The 20,584-nt window shown below is 46.4% G+C and overlaps 1 protein-coding gene across 1 annotated transcript; it reads right to left on the bottom strand.

The window, feature by feature from the left end:
• Positions 1 to 334: 334 nt before the first annotated feature.
• Positions 335 to 19,943, bottom strand: LGALS9 (galectin 9). Its single transcript, XM_075013916.1, has 11 exons — positions 19,784 to 19,943; positions 15,301 to 15,389; positions 13,838 to 14,048; positions 13,071 to 13,190; positions 11,980 to 12,015; positions 9,950 to 9,982; positions 9,529 to 9,579; positions 7,819 to 7,863; positions 4,435 to 4,523; positions 2,968 to 3,130; positions 335 to 848 (listed from the first exon to the last, which is right to left on the bottom strand). The coding sequence occupies exons 1-11, from the start codon at positions 19,820 to 19,822 to the stop codon at positions 702 to 704; spliced, it is 1,023 nt and encodes a 340-aa protein (XP_074870017.1). The 5' UTR covers positions 19,823 to 19,943; the 3' UTR covers positions 335 to 701.
• Between the last annotated feature and the right edge of the window lie 641 nt (positions 19,944 to 20,584).

The raw sequence follows: 20,584 nt of genomic DNA, 5'->3' as shown, positions 1-20,584 counted from the left end.
CTGACTGCAGCCCTCGGGCAGCCTGCACCCCAAAACCCTCATCCCTGGCCCCACCTCCAAACCCCCCCATCAGCCCTCAGCCCCACCCACGTTCCAAATCCCTGGGTCCCACCTGCACCACACATTGCCTCCATATTGGTGCACGTAACACAGTTCCTTCTGCACACAGATCGGTAACATCCCGTGTGACTTCTGCTGCAACACAGGAAAAGTTGCAGGACTTAATGTGCAGCCAGCTGGTGTGCTGTAGATTCAGACCCTGGCCTGCCTCACGCTACTTTGCAATGAAGACATTCCCAGAATTATTATCCAGCCAGATGACAATACTCAACTCTCAATATGAAAGCTTTTTTAATGAGTTCTCAAGAAACCAACATATTTTCTCCACATGCTTTCATAATGAGGTTAATGTTCAGATTCCCTAACCATGCACGCACGAAATGAACAAAAAAAGTATCATAATAAAAGCTTACGAATTAACAGTGTGATCTGAACAAAAGTAAAATTTCAGCGTACAAAAAACATGCAGAAAGCATGGGTTAGCATTGTAGAAATAGTAGGATTGCTAGGTAGATTGAAGTGGTTATAAAAAAGAGCTCAATTCTTGATTGAATTGCAATAGTAAATTCCCTAGTTAAATGCTACTTTTGGAGGCTACAAAGCAGCTGACCATTATATAAAGGGTATGTAGGATTTCATCTTTAAACCTGAACAGAGGTGAGCATAACATCACCCTCTATTTCCAGCTTGTCTATTTGCTGCAGGTTATGAACTCGATGGTTGTAATCAAACTGGTGTTGTCCATTCACAGCCACCTTAAAGCACTGAGCTTCGCATAAAATCCAGATCTGCAAACCAAGGATGGGGGAGAAAAAAAAAAAATGAACAATTTCCACAGACAGACATTCAGAAATGAGCGTGAAAAGCAATGCCTGTGCAGAATGATACATCAAAACCATAAAATATATGAAATTTCCCCTTTCTAAAAAAGACTTTTGCAAAAGTTGCACCTGTAGATCATAGTCGTCATTTTAGTGCTACAGGTTGTCATGAGATGTTTGGCTTCACGTGTCTGTTTGTATCAACTTCATATTGGGGTTTTCTGGGCCTACCCTTCTGAAATGTTTCTGCACTTGCACTTCTTGGCTACGTCTACACTACAAAATAAGAAGGGTTTTTTCGAAAATGGGTTTTATTTTCCAAAGAACCCCATCTACACGGCTGTTTTTGCTTTTGAAAAAGTCTCTTCTGAAAACACAATTGCCTGAGATTATGCAAATGAAGTGCAAGGATTACAAATCAGTGCTTCATTTGCATTTTCAACCTCCCTCATTTGCATTCCCCTTTCAAAAGGGGAATGTAGTGTAGACGTAGCCCTTAGGAATGTGAGTTTCTGCATTTTCAACCCTGTTCTTGCCAGACTCTGAGTTGGAGCCTACCTCTTGTTCATAGACTAACTTTGCTGTGTATCAGCAAAGCTTTGACCAGTTGCTCAGCCCAGGCCTCAGACACAAGGACGTATCTGTGAGGCTCCCTTCCTGCCACGCAGGACAGCGTGTATGAATAGGCAGAGCAAGAGACTGCAGTCAGGGGCCCTGGAGTTCCAACACCAGCTCTCAAAGGTTTGCTGTTTGCTCAAAGGTTTGTCATTTAGCCACTACATTTAAGATTTCCCATCCATAAAAGGGGGTTATGGACATTTTCTCACCTATCCCACTGGGCTGAGGTGAGGGCAGGTTAGCTGACAGAGCTCCTCAGCTCTGAAAATGTCAAATGCTACATGTTGCTTCTTTGAGGCCAGGTCTACCCTAAACCTAAAAGTCAACCTCAGACACGCAATTCTAGCTATGACAATTGCGTAGCTGGAATTGACATATCGAAGATTGCAATAATGAGGAGTACCAGGGCTGACTGTTGAGCCTTTATGAACGGTTCGATTTTGTGCATCCCCCACTAGGCACGTTAAATCAATCCCTGGAAAAAGCAACTCTGAAAGAGTCCATTTTCCGGTAAGTGTAGATGTACCCTGAGATTTACAATAGTACGGCACTGAGACATGTCTACACACATGAAAATGGACAGCCTGGAGGTCCATTGCCTGGGACTGAACTTAGTCTGTCTGGTTGGGACATGCTAAATCAAACATTGAGCGTGCTATGGTTGACTCCAGAGTTCCTTGCAGTCACAAGGAGGAAGGGAAGTCGACAGGAAAGTTTCACTGGGGACGTCAGGAAAAACAGTCAGTTTAGGATACGCTGACTTCAACTATGCAGTTCTCGTAGCTAGAGTTGTGTATCTGAAGTCGAGTTTCTTTTGTAGAGTAGACCTGGCGCGAGAAGTCTGCATCCAGCAGCAACATTTATGAACAGTAAAGCCTTTAATGTAGCTAAATGGAGGGAAATTTCTAATGGATTCCAGCAGCTCATTGGCTTGTTCCCTGAAGCATAAGGGCTGTCAGTCCTTGTACTGTGACCCTGACTAAGAATACTGACCTAACCTTTAAAGAGTGACTAGGGGTTTTAGCACTGCTTTTTGAGCCCTTAGCTTGAGACAGGGAAAAGGTCTCATTTACAATGGTGCCCTCTGAAAAAAATCAGGCCCCTTTAAAGGGTCTCAAATTAGACACATAAAAGACACCACAATTCACAATTTTCTGGTTCTCTTGCCAGATGTGCTTAAGGGATTGCAAAGGTTTCAAGGTCCATAAGAAATATATCCTTGTTAATCAGCAAAATGACCGACCAGGGCTATCCCTAGGGGGGCGGAGAGGCAGGGGCAACCCCCCCACAAACTTCCTCCAGTGCCCCAGATGCAGGGCCCAAGGCAACCCCCCCCACTGCAGGCCCCAGGCCCGCCACACCTCTGCTCCACCCCACTCCGCTCAATCCCTTCCCCACGCCGTGCCCCTGCCCCACCCCATGGCCAGGATGGTTCCGGGAGCGACTAGTTTAACAAGGTTTGGCTCACTGTGAAACTCTGCCCACGGACGAGAGGCATGCCACTCGGGAGGTTCCGCTCCTCAGACCCCCAGCACTGCTGCAGGAAACTGTTGCGGACAATGGCGTTCTCAGAGAATCTGGAGCCTATATGGAAGGCAATGTTTCCACCTGATTTCAGGTTGACCTGGAATCTAAACACACAGGGGCAAAACCCATGTATGAAACTGCCTCCCTTTTAAACAAAGCAACTGCCATTTGCTACAGTTTTAAAGGTGGGGCAGGACACGGATGGCCACAATATGATTAATGAGAGCTGAAGTGCAAAGTGAATATCAAGCAGTCTCACAGCGCATGCCCTTAAGCCACGGGTAGGGTGCGAGAAGACTTGGTAACGGTCGAGAGTGCAGTCTGACCCCTCTGTGAATCCTCAGGAGAATTCCAAACAGACCAGTCTGTGCAAGGTGAAAAGCTGCGAAACAACTAACCCTGCCATGGCAACAACCGCAAACAAGGCTTGCTTGCCAAGACTTCAAGGCTACGCTGGCAGTAGGCCACAAGAAATAGTGATAAGGAATGCATAGGCAATCTTATGTTAATGAGTTCAGCTTTATCAGCTAGCGTTAGGAGGCCTGTTACAGAGCGTCTCCCCGAGCGAAGCTCCGACGCGTCGGGTTTTCCCCCACTGGTGACTGCGGCGTCTCCGGGGCTCCCATTGCGGGTGTCACGTGCTTTCAATAAACCAAATATAGCACTCGCCTTCTGGGTGCAGCCTCGTTTCTGGGGAACCCGAGCCTGGTTGGCTACACCACGTAAAATAGCACATCTCTCCCTTTAATTTTGTAGCTGGAATTTGTGGCTAGTTCAATTAGTTAATAGCTGGCACCTGTTATATGGCATTGAGTCATCTACTGTCTTAGTTTCATAAATACTGAGCAACTGCAGTTCCCTTTCACTTCTCTTGGGAGTTTTAATAGACCCTGCTCTCCTGGGGGAATACCACTCAAGAGTCCTGGCTCCTGGCCCCCCCGCTGTATGCACTAAGCTAGACTCCCACACACACACCCCCAGGTGGTGGGAAAGGAACCCAAGAATTCTGGCTCCCAGCCTCTCTCTCCACGCTAACCACTAAACCCCCACCTCCCTTGGGGGGAGAACAGAAGGCTCCCAGTTGCCTGCTCGAACCATTAGGTTAGACTTCCCCCACAGTGGAAGATGACAGAACTCAAGAGTCTTGGCTCCCAGACACTCTCCACTAGATTGCCACCTCTCTCTGCAGCCAAGGCCAGAGAAAGGAATTTTGCTGTGTCTTCAATGACGCGGCAAAAATGGAACTCTAGCGGATTGATCACAGTGTGTCGAACCAACATAAATTAGACATACCCTGAAATTTTTCAACTTGACTTATTTCAACCTTGGGAGATATGGAAAAACACTTAGGGCAGACACAGCCTAAATCTAGCTGCAACACAGACACAGAGCTGTTTCTGCTACTCACCCATCAGCATCAGGAGGAACGGTCCCCATTATTATCACAGATTTTGATGGATAAAGTCCTCCAACAATCGAAGCGTGATATGGCACAGACTAGGGAAAGATATGGGAAAGAGGCTTAAAAAGATCATTGAAAATGGATTTCCTTCCTTTGTATTTTCGCCCACGACTGGGAGTTTAATAAATGCACGTCTGTTAAAAAAATTCGAAAGGAAGTTAGACAGATCCTCCAACAAAAGTGTCAGGATGTTTCAGGTCCATTCAGGAGCTGATTCTGTCACCTGTACGGAGCACAAATAATCTTACAATGCATTAGGCATTGCCCTGCACTGCAGGGGAAGCAATACTGAATATATCAAGTTTCTATACCACTGTGGGTACATCTACACTTACCGGAAGATCAACTTTTTCAGGGTCAATCTTCCAGGGTCCAATTTCACGCCTCTAGTGGAGACGTGTTAAATTGCACCATCAGGGCTCAATGGTCAGCTCTGATACTCCTCCTTCTCTTGAAGAGTAAGGGAGGTCAATGGGAGAGTTTCATGTGGACAGCCAGAAAAAAGGATCTTGGATACATTGATTCCAGCTACGCAATTCTCGCAGCTGGAATTGAGTATCTAAGATTGACTTTTAGGTCTAGTGTAGACCTGGCCTGAAGGTTCTGCAGCTGAGATAGTGCTTCCCAGCACAGGCAGACAAACATACGCTAGTTCTGACGGTGACAGCAACTAAAAATAGTAGTGTGGCAGTAGCGGCATGCAAGTGGCACGGGTGAACTATGTAAGTTCAAGGATGCCCAACCACCAGCGCAGGCTACTGTTATTAGCTCTAGTGAAAAGCATAAGAACAACCATACTGAGTCAGACCAAAGGTCCATCCAGCACAGTATACTCTCTGCTGACAGCGGCCAATGCCAGTTGCCCCAGAGGGAGTGAACCAAACAGGTAACGATTAGGCCATCTCTCTCCTGACAGCCATCACAAGCTTCCGACAAACAGAGGAACCATTCCTTACCCATCCTGGCTAATAGCCATTAATGGACCTAACCTTCGTTAATTCATCTAACTCTATTATAGTCCTAGCTGTCACAGTCTCATCTGGCAAGGAGTTGCACAGGTTGACTGTGCGCTGTGTCAAGAAGAACTTCCTTTTACTTGTTTTTAACCTGCTGCCCATTCATTTCATTGGTGTCCTCTAGTGCTTACATTATGGGAACAAAAACAATTTTTCCTTGCTCACTTTCTCCACACCACTCATGATTTTCTATACTTCTACTATATTCCCCCTGCCCCCACTGACTTGGTCTCATCTTTTCTAAGCTGAAAAATCCTACTTTCTTTAATCTCTCTTCACAGGGGACCCATTCCAAACCCCTAATCATTTTAGTTGCCCTTTTCTGAACCTTGTCCAATGCCAACATATCCTTCTTTGAGATGAGGAAACCACAACTATATGCCGTATTCAAGATGTGGGCCTACCATGGTTTTATATTAGGGCAATAAGACATGTACTAGGAAGTATTTGTCCAACGGGGATGGGGAATAGGCTTCTGGCTGCATAACCTACAAGCCAGATCCTCCAGTGGTGTAAATCAGCATTGTTCCATATCTAGCAGTAGTGGGATTTTTCACCAGCTGAGACTCTAGTGTAGAAAAAAGGATGACTTTAGAGGCTGTGTATCTAAAAAAGCAAGATATGAGAATGGCCAGACTGGGTCAGACCAAGGGTCCACCTAGCCCAGTATCTGGTCTTCTGACAGTGGCCAATGCCCGGTGTCCCAGAGGGATGAACAGAACAGGGAATCATCCAGCGATCCATCCTCTGTCCCCCATTTCCAGCTTTTGAGAAACAGACACTAGAACAGGAGTGGGCAATAATTTTTGCAGAGGGCAACTCCACAAATTTTGGCACTGGTTCCAGGCTGGCTCTGGGGCCCCCAGAAGGGGTAAGGCTAGGGGCTTCGGAGAGAGACAAAGGGAGTGTTGGAGTGTGAAAGAAAACATCATATCTGGGCAGCAGACTGTGACAGACTGTGTGCGCGCGGTGTATATGTAACATTGATTATGTGTGTGGGGCACAGACTGCGTGTGTGTGTTGGCTGCTGTGAGAGAAGCCATCCTCTGCCTCTTTAAGGGAAATCTGTCCTGCTTTGCACTCCTAAATGAGTCACTTACCACCCCTGCTTCAGAGAGGAGCAGCTCCACCATGTGTTTCCTTCTCCCTCATCCCTCCACTGCAGAGATGGGGTACAGGGGAACACCCTGACCTCAGCACTACCCTCTCCCCTTTAGCCCCTCCTCCTCTGCACAGCTAGCAGGAGACTCCTCGGCTGAAGACAGAACAAGGTCGGGGGCGGGGCAGCCGAACACATGCCGCTGGCTGTAACTATGCACATTCTGCTAATCAGCTGGGTGGGACAGATTTTGCCCACCCCTGGGCTAGGGACAGCATTCCTGCCCATCCTGGCTAATAGCTACTGATGGACCTGACCTCCACGAGTTTATCCAGCTCTTTTTCGAGCACTGTTGAAGTCCTGGTCTTCAAAACATCCTCAGGCAAGGAGCTGCACAGGCTGACTGTGCCTTGCATTAGATGAATTTCTAATGCACTGCCTGCATTATTGGTTGTCATGGAACATTCACCTAGAGAGGGCCCCAAAATGTAACATCACAGCTGAACACCCAGGAACTCCAGAAGAGTGGAGCCACTTGTACTTTCTCGGTAAAAGACAAACAAAACCCCAGCTCCAACTACGCAGAGCCCTGGCAACGCCTGACTCTGGGTGTGAACACTTCATGTTGGGCCTACTCCTCTGTAGAACAGGTGCGGCACAGAGGATGCAAATCCAACCTTTCCATTCTGCAGGGAGCCCTTCGGAGGGGGATGAGGGAACAGATTGGTCTCCATGGCCCACTCAGTCATTGGCATTCACTCTCCAATGAGACCCTCACTTAGCACCAGTTGTTGTGACCCGACTCCTGAGAACCGCACTGAAAGCAGCACCAAACCACACTGAGGTCATTTCCACTACATTTAGTATTTGCCTTCAGTGTTGTTTAACTCAATCTCCTACACCCGACATCCACTGGAATGCCAGGTATCAATCAAATCATGCAGGTTCACCAATGCAAGTGTATGGAACCTTTCCCATAGGAAATCTGGTCTGTAGACTAACGTTTGGACTGTTGGATAACCCAGTGGGTATTCTTCTTCTTCCAAGCGATAATTCAGAGACATCCACTCCTCCAAACAATCTTTCAGCTTTCTGAAATCACATTTTCAGCCACAATTCCTTTTCACTTGATCTTTCTGCACTTCAAATTTTAAAAGAACCCCCTTCCCCACCCCATGCTGATGCCAACCACAAAATAAAACATCAAAGACTTACAAAATTTTGAGACTGGTATGGTCCAGGTGGGAAGGAAACATTTGGCTGCAAATAGAAAAGAAAGGAGAAAAAATATCACACATCTGGCCACACTAGCCAAAAACTTCAAAATAGCCATGCAAATGGCCATTTCGAAGTTTACTAAAGAAGCACTGAAATACATATTCAGCGCCTCACTAGCATGCAGGCGGCCGCAGCACTTTGAAACTGACGTGGCTCGCTGCCACGCGGCTCATCCAGACGAGGCTCCTTTTCGAAAGGACCCCGCCTACTTTGAAGTCCCCTTATTCCCATCTGCTCATAGGAATAAGGGGACTTCGAAGTAGGCGGGGTCCTTTCAAAAAAGAGCCGCGCGGCAGCAAGACGCATCAATTTCAAAGTGCCGCAGCCACCCACATGCTAATGAGGTGCTGAATATGTATTTCAGCGCTTCATTAGTAAACTTAAGTTTTTGGCTAGTGTAGACGTAGCCCTAAAAAGGCCACCACAAGAAATGTGGGGAGTTAAAATGAAAATGTGCTTACAAATTCCATAAGAGCCAAATTTCCAATTTTTAAAAGCAACTCACTTTTTTTTTTTAAGCTGTGCCATATTTTTAAAAGCTTGTTAACTATGCCAGTAGAAAAGGCAGGAGGGTTACAATAACTGTTGAAAGGGAATATTGCAAGGTCCCTATTTAGATGGTTGGTTTATAACAGCTTCCTATTTATATGGCCTAAAGCGGAACCAGTAGGACACATTGTGTTCTTAGTGGCAGTCATGCAGCCTCATGAGAGCACAGTTGTTGGAAGCTGTACAACAAATCAAAGGGCCCAAACTTTCTTGGATGGGATTCTTAAAGCACTGAACATCGGCCTAATTCTACTCCTCTAAATAGCAGTGGAAGCTCAAGGTCCTCTGGGATTTCTTCAGTTCACAGTAGCATCCAAGTAACAACATCCAGTCTAGAGCCTTAAAATTGCGTGAACAAGGAAGGTACAAAACACGTTAGCCATTTTAGTTCCTACTAAGCTTGCCTTAGCAGACCTGGAATAAGGGGGTTAGGCCTTGTTAGGCTCTCAGTTACACTGATGTAAAAATCAGACTGACACTATTCAGGCAAATTGAATTATCTTCTACTTACATAACACAAAAGATTCAGAGGGGTAGCTCTGTTAGTCTGTAGCGTCTCAAACAATCAATCAATCAGTCCTGTAGCACCTTAAAGACTAGCAATTGTATTTACTCTTGCAAATCTGATGAAGTGGGTCTGACCCATGAAAGCTCATTGCAGGGGTCAGCAATCAAGTGTGGCACATGAACCAATTTTCACCTGCACACAAGGTGGGAGCTTAGCCCTGCCGCTCCTCCCCCATGCAGCCAGGAGCTAGATCAAAGCCAGGCTGCCTGTGGATTCAAATGGTAAAACCCTGCATCTTAATTTACTTATTACTGAAGCTGTTGTAAGTAGGACTCCTAGTGACTTTAAAAAGTGTCACTGGCATTCGGACCGTATGCAGAGGTCAAAAGGTCAAATTTGGGCACTTTGCCTTGGAAAGGTTGCTGACCACTGGCTCGTTACCTAATAAATAAAATTATTAGTCTTTAAGGTGCTATGGGACTACTTGGGTTTTTTTGATGATATAAAACAGAACTCTACGTACCCATTGAATCAAGCAGAAAAAATTCCCTAGAGTTAATACAAACGGATTTAGCATCACTTGAACTCACATTATATGCTGGTCCAGGAGCAAACTGCGTAGACAGGAAATCTGCATTGGTCTGAAAAGCAGAAATTAAAACTTGGTCACTCACAAATAAGAGAATCGCCACTAGGAGGCACTAGCAACACAGAAAAGAAGTGAATCTTCGTTAGTGTTCAAATTAACCCTGAGAAAGTCACAAAGAAAGGCCAAACAGCGATTCTTTTGCTCTCTTTTGGCATACCACCATGGTGGTTGTGTGCTCTGACGATATGGTTCTTACTGAGAAAATTATTCAGAATTCTGAGGCCATGGAACAATTCTTGCTTCCCATTTTTTTGTGGAGTGAAAAATAAATACAGCTTGCCAGATTTGTTCTGATTTCCAACATTGGGTCATACAAGCCACCGAAAGGAGCAAAATGCCAGATAGTTAGAGTAAACACTTACAATCCCAGCTGATGTAGGCCAAGCACCTGGAGGCTAAATATAACAAAAAAGAAATAAATTAGCTCAAAAGGCTTGAATTAACAGTCCTCTCTGAATAGCAAAATCAGCTTACAGAAACAGTGTGGTCCAGTGATTTCAGCACCTAGCTGGGTGTCACAAGACATTGGGTACACACTCTTCCATGAAGGTTATATGCAAACTTGGGCAAATGTCAAAGGGACAGAATCTTAGAGGACCAGCCTTACTCACAGCGAGAAGTAGCTCATTCCATGAGCACACAAATTCCATGGGAACTGGGAGTATGCACACGGTAATATACAGTGGCCCCCAACATGAATAACTATGGCCCTCATCTGGCCTGAATTCAAGAAAGCAATCCTGTGTAGGAAAAGTGCTTAAGTCTGTGTATATCTCATGGAAGTAAAGGCAATGTGATGCATGTGTTTTAAAAGCTTTGCTGTACCGGCGCTTCTGCTTGTGATTCAATTTCCTCCTGCTATAAACAGAGACAATACTTAGCAATTGTCTTCTCATCAGACAATGAGTATTTACTGTTATTTATAATGATGGAGGAGTTATTCCTGCAATACAGTGAACTACCCAGGAACTGCATTTTCTATTCTGCTCTTCTTTCCATAAATCTTTCTTTTTAAGCTGATGATTCTTTGTGGAAAAGTTGCATTTTATACATATAGGGATGTGAATTTTTCAGCAGTGGTTATTCCAAATAAACAGTGACAGCAATGGTAACAGACAGGTGTCAGAGTAAATATCATCAGAGTTGCCTCATGATAGACCTTTCAATCCCTCATCAGTGTGGTGTCATTAGCTCTGTTAGGTAGCCCCAGTGTTCACTAACACAAGGCTGCACAACCAAAATTACATCAACCATGAGTTTAAAAAAAAACTTTATTTTCAACAGATCTGAGCATCCTGCATTTCCCCTGAATCCTGAGGAGAATTCCTTGTCCAGTGCCTCAAAAGTAAACCAGAACCTTCAACGGTGAATCTAGAGAAAGAGGTTAAAGATCATGAGCCAAGGTCATCCCTAGAGTAGGGTAGACTTAGGAACCACTGGAGTTTGTGAAAACTAAACCCAGTCATTGTGGTGCTTAGCTCAGTCCAATGTCTATTTCACCAGACAAAGCAGTGAAAAGACTCTGCCATCTCCCGTGTGCTCAAAGGTCAGTTGGGGGCGCGAGAGGGGGGAATTTGTACACAACAGTCAGATTATTGGAAGGGAACAGCAATCAAAATATGGGGAAACGAGTGGCTTTAGTTTTCAGTTAGGTTACAAGCTGAGAGTGCTCAAAAGCACCCATAAAATTTGATTAAAAAACATAGCCACAGTGTCTTAAATACTAATTATTCCAGAGATCTTTGTGGAGGATTAATCCTGTGTCACATACTAGATTATGAACTATTTATGTTATTGTGCACTTTTACATTTTGCTCTGTGCATGGAAAATCTTATTAAGAAAAGGAGGTTTCTGAATGATTCGAATCTGGAGGTTTTTCTTTATTCTTTCAAGTTCTTTATATATTTTCAATCAGCATCAGTAGTTGTGACCCAGCCCCTGAGAACCAGACTGAGATCCACCAGACCACACTGAGGTCATTCCTACCACATTTAATATTCGTCTTTAGTGTTATTTAACTCAATCCCCCTACAGCTCTATCTCCACTGGAATGTCAGGTATCAAACAAAGCATGCAAGTTCATCAATGCAAGCGTATGGAACCTTTCCCATAGGAAAGCTGGTCTGCAGATTAACTTTTGGACTGTTGGATAACCCAGTGGGTATTACTCTTTCCCCAAGCAACAATTCAGAGGTGTCACTTCTCCAAACACTCTTTCGACTTTCTGAAATCACATTCTCAGTTGCAATTCTTAGTCACCTCATTTTTCTGCACTTCAGATTTAAAAAAACAAAACAAAAAAAACCACCCTCCACACACACACACACACACACACACACACACACACACACACACACACACACACACACACTAACTGTTATAAAGACTTACAAAATTTTGAGGCTGGTATGGGAAGGCAACATTTGGCTACAAATAGAAAGGAAAGGAGAAAAAATATCACACATCTAAACTGGCCGCCCCTAGAAACACGGGCAGTTAAAATGAAAATGTGCTTACAAATTCCACAAGAGCCACATTCCCCATTCTGAAAGGCAACCCACTCGTTCATTTAACTTATTTCTGTGTACTGATTTTAAAAGTCTGTACACTGCACCAGTGGAGAAAGGAGAAAGTTACAATAACTATTGAAAGGGGACATGGCAAGATCCCTATTTAGATGATTGTTTAATACCAGCTTCCCGTCTATACTGCCTAAAGTGGAAGCAGTGGGACACATTCTGTTCTTAGCGACAGCCATGCAAAAGTCAGTGAATTCTGAGAGCAGAGTTTTTGGTAGATACCCAACAAATAGCGTCCCCTGCTCCCACCATCAGTCTGACACTGATAAAGCACCACCCCGGGAGCAATAGTTCAGAAAAGGCCAGTTTGAGGTACCTGGCAGCTCCCAGGAGGACCTCAGATTCTCATTTGCTCCTGCCCCAAATCTCTACAAATGCAGTAAATCTTCACTATAATGGACTAATACTGGGGACGGGCGTACGTTAAAACCTAAAGTCCGTTATATCAGAGGGTTTCTTTCTCCCACTCCCAGCCGCCCGTGCTCTGCCCTGAGTGCAGTGACTCCTTAGGCTCCAACCTGCCTGCACTCAGGGCAGAGCACAGGGGCTTCTCTGGCTCTGAACTGTTGCTGCCACTCTATCCCTCCCCGCAGCCCCTCACAGGGATCACCACCACGGATCTCAGCCGGGGGCAGGATGTGGCGGTGTCAGCTCTCCAAGCTTTGGCCAGGGACCCCATGGCCGTGGCAGTCTCAGACACAGGAGAACCCATGGCACCTCTGGTGAGTTGCTGAAGTACAGGACAGTACTCTACTTTCTTTGGGGCGGTGGGAGGCTGGAGGACATTCGTTATTACCGATGCCCGGTGAAACAGGGTCCGCTATAGCGAGGGTTGACTGTACTAGGTCTCCCTAATTAGCCTGGTGGTTCTGAAGTACATTCATGATTACAATCGGCACTTACCGCAGCGTTTTGGAAGCTGATGTTTGCTACTTGCACAGATCCTGACACCACAATGGTGTCCACTCTGGAAAGAGGAATGCGGTGCTTGTACTCCACAAAGTGGTTTCCATTCACAGCGACCTGGCCGTGTATAACAAGCAGAAGTCAGTATTTTGGCAACAAGGATACCGTCTTACGCCCACCAGAAAAGGTAGGGTTGTTTTAAAAAAAAAATGACAATCCAAAGAACAATAGAGATATTTGGGTGACATTCTACAAAAATCCAATGCCAACCATTCAAAATAAACCAACACTTCCCTACAGCTATGGTAGCCAAATCACTGCAGTGCTGTGGTAGTGCGTGAGAACACCAAAGTGAAACTTACGAGAAATGACTTAAAATTTACTAGGAACGGACTAACGACATATGCAAAACTGACTCCTCTTTGAATTATCTCACTGGACTAAGGCCAGAAGCCTGTAAAAACATATGTCCATGCTTAATGTTATACAACTGTGCAGTCCCATTGAAGTTAATGGGGCTTCTTACATATGTAAATTAAACACGTGCACAAGTATTTCCAGCATCAAGGCCAAAAATGCAAAAGAAGTAAGTGCAGTATTTTCATCCATGTCCATTCAAATAAACGGAAAGATTCCCCAAGAAAGGTTCTCTTTAAAAGGGAATTGTTCGTCTATAACTCTTCAGATGTGAGAATGTTCCTTGAGTCATCAGAATAACCAAGCAAGATTAATTTGGAATAAAATCCAGTATTAAAAAAAATTACCAGGAATGAGTCATGTTTCACCAAAACCCGAATCTCAAAGGCATGACCTTTAGAAAAAGGCATTTCATATTTCCTCTCCTCTTTTCCCCAGCTCTGTTTTTCAAAAGTATTGCAAACCACATATCCACCCTCTTCAAATCGTGGGTTAAAATGAAATGCAACATCAGCTCTCTGATTCTGGCAGGTTCCACACTGAAAGTTTATATGGAATCTGTGAAGGGAAAAAAGTATAGAGATGAACTAAACTGGATGTGATTAAGGGATCTATTGTGCTTCTACTTGTATCCAAAAATTTTTCTCTCTCAAGGACTAGCCCCCCTGCCCCCCTTGCAAAGACGTCTCTTCTGTCATTACATTTCTACACAGGAAGTCTAACAAAAAATAGCAATTTATGATCACAATCTATTGTGAAAAACAAGCAAAAGCCTCATCATATTCATAAATAAGAGAACAGTTAAACCTATTCTGATTTTTTTCTCGCTGAAGATCACGTAAGATTATTATCCTCAAAACACTTTCTTCTGGGAAAAAGACTTTTCTTACTTCCACTGATGTTACTGGAATTAATCATGACTGTTCCTGTTAGCAAACATCTGTAGGATCAGGGTTCAGGTGAACAATATGAATATTTACAAGGCGTGTGTCAGTGGTACTGAGCCTGCTGTTGATTTGAAATCCATCTTGGAGCTCTGCGGTCTGGCACCTTCAGGACCTGGTGGGATGGGGGGTGGGTCTGTGGGATGGGGGTAAAGCCTGGGGATTGGAGGCAGATTTGGGGGCTGAAGCGGGTACAGCTTGGAGATGGGGGTAACAATTTTCTAACTGATACAAATAATTGTGTATGCGTTGTTATTGAAATAGGGGTGATAAAAGGCATGGTTTGGCATTATTTACTACAGACTGTCTCATATTCACATGCATTGTGGCTCTTGAAGGATTGATTTTGTAACTGAATTTGAAAAAAATGGCTCTGCTCATGATTTCGGTTGCAGACCCCTGAACTACGCTGAATTGCACAGATGTTTCTTGCATGTCTAACTACAGAAATGGATACACATTTGTGCACAAAAATGTGACATCTTCGAACACCAAAGAGATAAGAATATCAATTCCCTGACACCCATAGACTATGCTGACCTGTTCCAGGAACTGGGAATGCTTTGGGATTTGGGTTTGGATCTCTGCACCATCAGCAATGCAGAGTTGACCACCTTTTCCATCCCTAATTTCTGAGGACCATCTGTTCTCAAAGCTGTACCTGAATAACTTTGTGTCAAAAAATTAGAATGAATCAGTACTTCATGGAATTAGGGTCAGGGGACTTTAGCACAAATTCTTCTGAGTCACCAGAGTGAACCTTGTACTCTCTTTTTGGTCAGGCTCCGGGGAAGAGAAACATTCCATTGTTTTCAACAGTTGATTTCAGTCACAAGACAGAGCAGAACATCCCTACAAGCATGCACCTGTCACAGGTCTGAAGAACAGTTCCATTGATGAGAACCATCATTCCATCGCGAAGACCGCCTTGAATAGGGCCAGTAAATGGGACAGTCTGAGGACCAGGAAACAAAAAAGCAAGATAGTGTGCAGTGAAGCAGTACAATATTTGAACCACTTTTCTCATCCCAAGTCGGTGTTCATTTCCCATTCATCTGGCTGTAGCTTTAGATTCCTCTGCTGAATGAGTCACTACCAATTCCAGCCGGTGTTCCCTGTCACCTGAGTGCTTGGGTGGCCACCCAGGAGAGACTCAGGTGCTGCCAAGCACAGCACCCACAGTGGGGAGGTCCTAAGCTTTTCAGTACCACGGCACACTTCAATGAGACAAACAATTCCATGGCACACCCACTTATTTCAGCTGAATCGATTGCTCATCAACATCGCACTTACTTACTTTTACTATGGTTAAAGTTGTACTAGAGAGGGTTGCAGCATAGCAGCACGCACACAACAAGCTAAACAAGCATCAAATGTATTAAGGCTTCAAATCCCCCCCACACTACACCACCTAAGACACATTTTCAAAATCTGCTCAATCCCATGCTAGGGATGTTGAGTAAACGAGTGATCACCGAAAGCCACCTCTGCTCCCTGCCAGCCCATTGAAGCCAGGACGTGACATTTAAACCAGGTTCTAGTTCCATCAAGCTCCCACTCTGCCTCCCTCTCCTTTGCCACAGCAGGGAGCGGGGGATGAGCTCCCCAGAAGCAGCATTTCAGCTGCCTCCTGGCACAACCGGGATCCTGTGGGATAAGCATTTCCCCTCACGGGGGTGCTACAAAGTGCCACCATGGGGGGGGGGGGAGGGGCAGAATGACCAACCCTGAGCCAGCCCGGACTCAGGCAGCCTTGCTGCTTGAGCACCAGATGGCACAGGGTCATGAATCCCACCCCCACCACAGCGGCTTTGCAAAGCACAACAGCGAGATGAAATTGACAAAATTTCACAGTATGCTCCAACAGTTCTCACAACAGGCAGGCTGAAAATCACTGGACTACTGCCAGCCACAGTGGGAAGCATGTGCTTCCATTGGTGGAGCACATTTGCACACGCCTTGGGGCATATAAAATTTATTCTACCCATGGATGTCAAAAATTGGAGGCAACGCTGATTCCAGCCCGATGAACTAAAGTCAAAATGCAGCCAAATTTCTCTCTCAGGAGTTCTCCTCACAAGCGTGAATTCCCACCTTGCAGCCCAGCTAAGATGAAACAGACAAAGCTCACCCAATCCTGGGGCCTTCCCTACTGCCAGGCAGCATGGCCTAGTAAAGAGGCTAAAGGTTTTGTTCAAGAAATCTGGGATCAACTCTGAGCTCTCCTCAGGCAAGTCAAGTCCCCTACCCATGCCTCAGTTTCCCCCATCTCCGAATATGACAAGAAAGCCCATCACAGCTCAGGATGTCACCCTGGAGTGACTGTGGGTCTCCAGCTAGCACCTGGCTTCCCATCAGGGTCCAGCTCTCAGGCTTTCAGCATCCCTTCGCAACCTCTCACTGCTCCTCTTAAGATGGTGAAAGCACTCCTGGTGAAGACTTTTACCCCCACCCCACAGTGGTAGCATGAACATGAACCACTGTAGTAATTACTATGGTGGCTGCAACTTTACCTAACAGGTTTTAAGTCTGTAGTGTAGACAAGGCCTCCGATACAATATTATCGATCTGGGAGTAAGAAGAGGGACTAAAACACCCCAGACTAGCCAACTCCGAGTGGCATGACTTTGCTGCTTTGGAAGAAGACCCCCACCCCCCAGCAAAGTGGTATTCAGAAGCTCAAAACCAAAAGAGAAGTTGAAAGAAGAAAGAAGCCTGTGAACAGATCAACAACATGACCCCCACAGAAGCATAAAATCAAGTTCATTTCTGGTTGTCAAAGGGCAAACACTGATGTTGTGGTCTTTAAAAGAATCGCTGTCTTTTCCCCCACTTGTTTTCTCTTTCTCTGAGGCTTAATTCTTTCAGGAGTAACATATTTTGTCAGAAGACTTGAGTGGAAGCATGCTACAATTTCTTACACAGATGGCAAAAAAAACAAATAGAAGGGGAGATTATAGATGCAAAGGACTGATTTGCAAGGAACCTAATAAGACAGATTTCCTTTTGCTTTGACAGATTTATTAGCCTCATCATTCAGCATCCCAACCCCAGCAACCATGTGCCTGGCAACTAAGGGCCACCAGGATGTTGCTGTCCATATCCTGTCCTTCAGAGATGCACGCAGGAAACCCCAGGTCTTGATTTTTCTCTGCCTCACACCTTGTGTAGTTTGCATCTGTACAAAGATATCGGTCACAGAGATGCTGATTTGAGAGGGAGTTTTCCGCTCAGATGGAGAGGAATATACAAGGCACAGGACAGTAACAATCATATCTCCAAAAATACCAACAAGTCCTGTGGCACCTAAAAAATGAACAGATTTATTTGGGCATAAACTTTTGTGGAGGGAAAAAACACTTCATCACATGCATCTGACGAAGTGAGGCTTTTTCCCCATGAAAGCGTAGGCCCAAATAAATTGGTTAGTTTTTAAGAAGCCACAGGACTGCTTGTTTTTGCAGACACAAACTAACTTGACTATCATCACAATCATCATCAACCCAAGTGCTCAGCACCTGTTGGTGCCCAGTGTCTCCATATTTCCTTCCATCTTTCCCTGTCCTGAGGAGGTGACTTAGTTACTTAGTTTCTGTAGACTAGCTCCACACCAATCTACTATATCAGCTACTCATTCTCTGTGGGGTCTCCCTCCCCTATTCAAACCGTCCATTATGCCAAATACCAGGGTCTTGATTCTTTGTTCGTCATTCTAACTTGACTGCCCCAGGCATATTTCCTAAGGAACACCTCTTTCCCAAGAAGCTGTGAAATGCCATAGTCTAGCAGTGAGAAATGCCACCAATGGGGGAAACGTGTCCCTGGTTTTATTGGCATTAATAGCAAGGATGCACAGGGCCCAACATCTTTTCTAAGGAAGGCTGCTCTCTCCCTCCCACTCCTTGCTTTTTATATTTTGCTGATTTTGATCAGTTCTGCTCCAGAATCTGAAAAAGTGGATCTTGCCCATGAAAGTTTACTACCAAATAAATAAAACTGTTCGGGACTACGGTAAAGTGGCACTTCAGAATATGTTAATGAGGCGATACCATGAATACGCACCACCTCATTAGCATAATGGCAGCTGCACGTGCTTCGAAACTGCTGGTTTCGAAACGCATGCCGCCTGTGTAGCCGGGGGCCTTTCGAAACAGCCCCCTGATTTTGAAAGCCCCTTCTTCCCAAAACCAGATGGGAATAAGGGGCTTTTGAAATCAGGGGGGGTCATTTCAAAAGGCCCCCAGCTACACGGGCAGTGTGTGTTTCGAAACCAGCAGTTTCGAAGCGCACGCAGCCACCATTATGCTAATAAAGCGCTGTATATTCCTGGCAGGGCCTCCTTAGCATAATCTGAAGTGCCACATTACCATAGCGGGGCCACAGCCTTAGTCTTTAAGGTGTTACAGGACTGATTGATTTGTTTTGCCCAGGATCTGTTCCATGAACTGCTGTGGCCCCCTCCCACTCATTGCCTTCTGAACCCTGCCTCGCTGCTTCTTTCTCTACAAGACTTCGGATGTTTGGGGACACATTTGCAAAGGTGCCTAAAGATACAGATAGGAGCCCAGTGGATTGGGAGAGATAATATCTCTTATTAAACAAACATCAGCTGGTGAGAAAGACAAGCATCCAAGCCACACACAGCTCTTGTCCAGGTTTGGGAAAGGTACTTAAAGTGTCACAGCTAAATACAAGGGTGAACAGATAGTTTAGCATAGCAGCTTTCCACCTTTCTGGACAACTGTGCCTTTCCCAGCTTCAAGAGTCTGATTTGTCTGTCTTGTGTATGTACTCCCATGTTTCAGCACACTTAAAAACATACAAAATCAGACACAAAAATGCAGAAGCATTACAGCGTGCTACCACTGAAAAATGGAATTGGAACAGAAATACTGCACTTCCATTTCAGTGTCCAGTATACAGAGCAGCGTAAACAAATCATTGTCTAGGAAATTTTGGTTTGTATGGCTAGCGCATTTCTGCAGCCTGCCGTAAAACCTGGCAAATATCTGGAGGACTTGATGGGCCCCTTGGTTCAGCATAAGTACTTTGTACATAAGCGTAGGTAGTTTGTACACTAAGTACATAATACTCAGTGGCCCCTCCCCACCTCAGGAAATCCGCCCTTGGTCACTTCCAGCATGTGACTCAGTCTGTGCCCATAATGGAGGTGGGACGAGTGAGGGCCAACCCCTGGGGTCCCCCTCTTGGTGCCCCCCCGTTCCCCAGCCACCCTCTGGGGCCCCCCTCTTGGTGCACCCCCATTCCTCAGCCACCCCCTGGGGCCCCCCTCCCTGTACCCCCATTCTTCGGCCCCCCCCCGGCGCCCCCCCCTCCCCCATGACTCACGGGCTGGATGTAGGGCGGCTGCTGCCAGCTGTGAGCCATGGGTGCGACTGGTGCCTCGACCCGCTGCACAGCGGGACCAGCCGAAGAACCGAAAGCGAGAGAGGCGGAGCCAAGGGGCGCGGGGGGAGGCGCAGTGGAGGGGCCGCAGGCGGGGGAGGGGGGCAGGCGGGCTCAGGCTGTGGGGCATGTGGGGCAGGCTGAGCCGGGGGGAGGGAGGGCTGGAGGCTGCGGGGGGCAGGGGGACGTAGGCTGTGGGGCATGTGGGGCAGGCTGAGCGGGGGGGAGGTAGGGCCTGAGGCTGTGGGGGGCAGGCGGGGGGTGGGGTCAGAGGGCCTGACGTAACCCAGCGCGGGGTGGAGAGGCGGGGGCAGGTCGCTGCTGGCCGGGGCGCTGCAGTTCCCATCGATAGGACCCCGCAGCAGCGGCACCCGCCTAGGAAAGGGGCAGGCGGGACTCCCCTCCCCGGGCCGAGCCCAGTCGGAGGAGGGGGCCCCCGGCCGATCGACGGCTTTACGGAGGGCTGGAGCAGGGAGGAGGCTGCGCCCAGCGCGCCGGGCCAGGGCTGACCACGTGTTGCCGGCTGAGCAGGACCCGGGCAGCGGGGGCTGAATCCCACAGCCGTGCGGGATGCGGAGCTGCCCCCTGCCTGCAGCCGGGGAAGCACTGGGAGGCAGGGCCTGGCCGCCTGTGCTCACACTGCCACATAAGCAGGCTCCAGCCCGTCCCACTGCAGGTCTGGGGTTCAGACCCATGGCCTGGGGCAGGTTTTGCTGTGAATCAGAAGCAGGTTCCCTCTGATTT

Source organism: Carettochelys insculpta, chromosome 19 (genome assembly GCF_033958435.1).
Source record: "Carettochelys insculpta isolate YL-2023 chromosome 19, ASM3395843v1, whole genome shotgun sequence".
In the NCBI taxonomy this organism is placed as follows: domain Eukaryota; kingdom Metazoa; phylum Chordata; order Testudines; family Carettochelyidae; genus Carettochelys; species Carettochelys insculpta.
The sequence above is the reverse complement of the archived record's forward strand: the minus strand, read 5'-3'. Positions and strand labels throughout refer to the sequence as shown.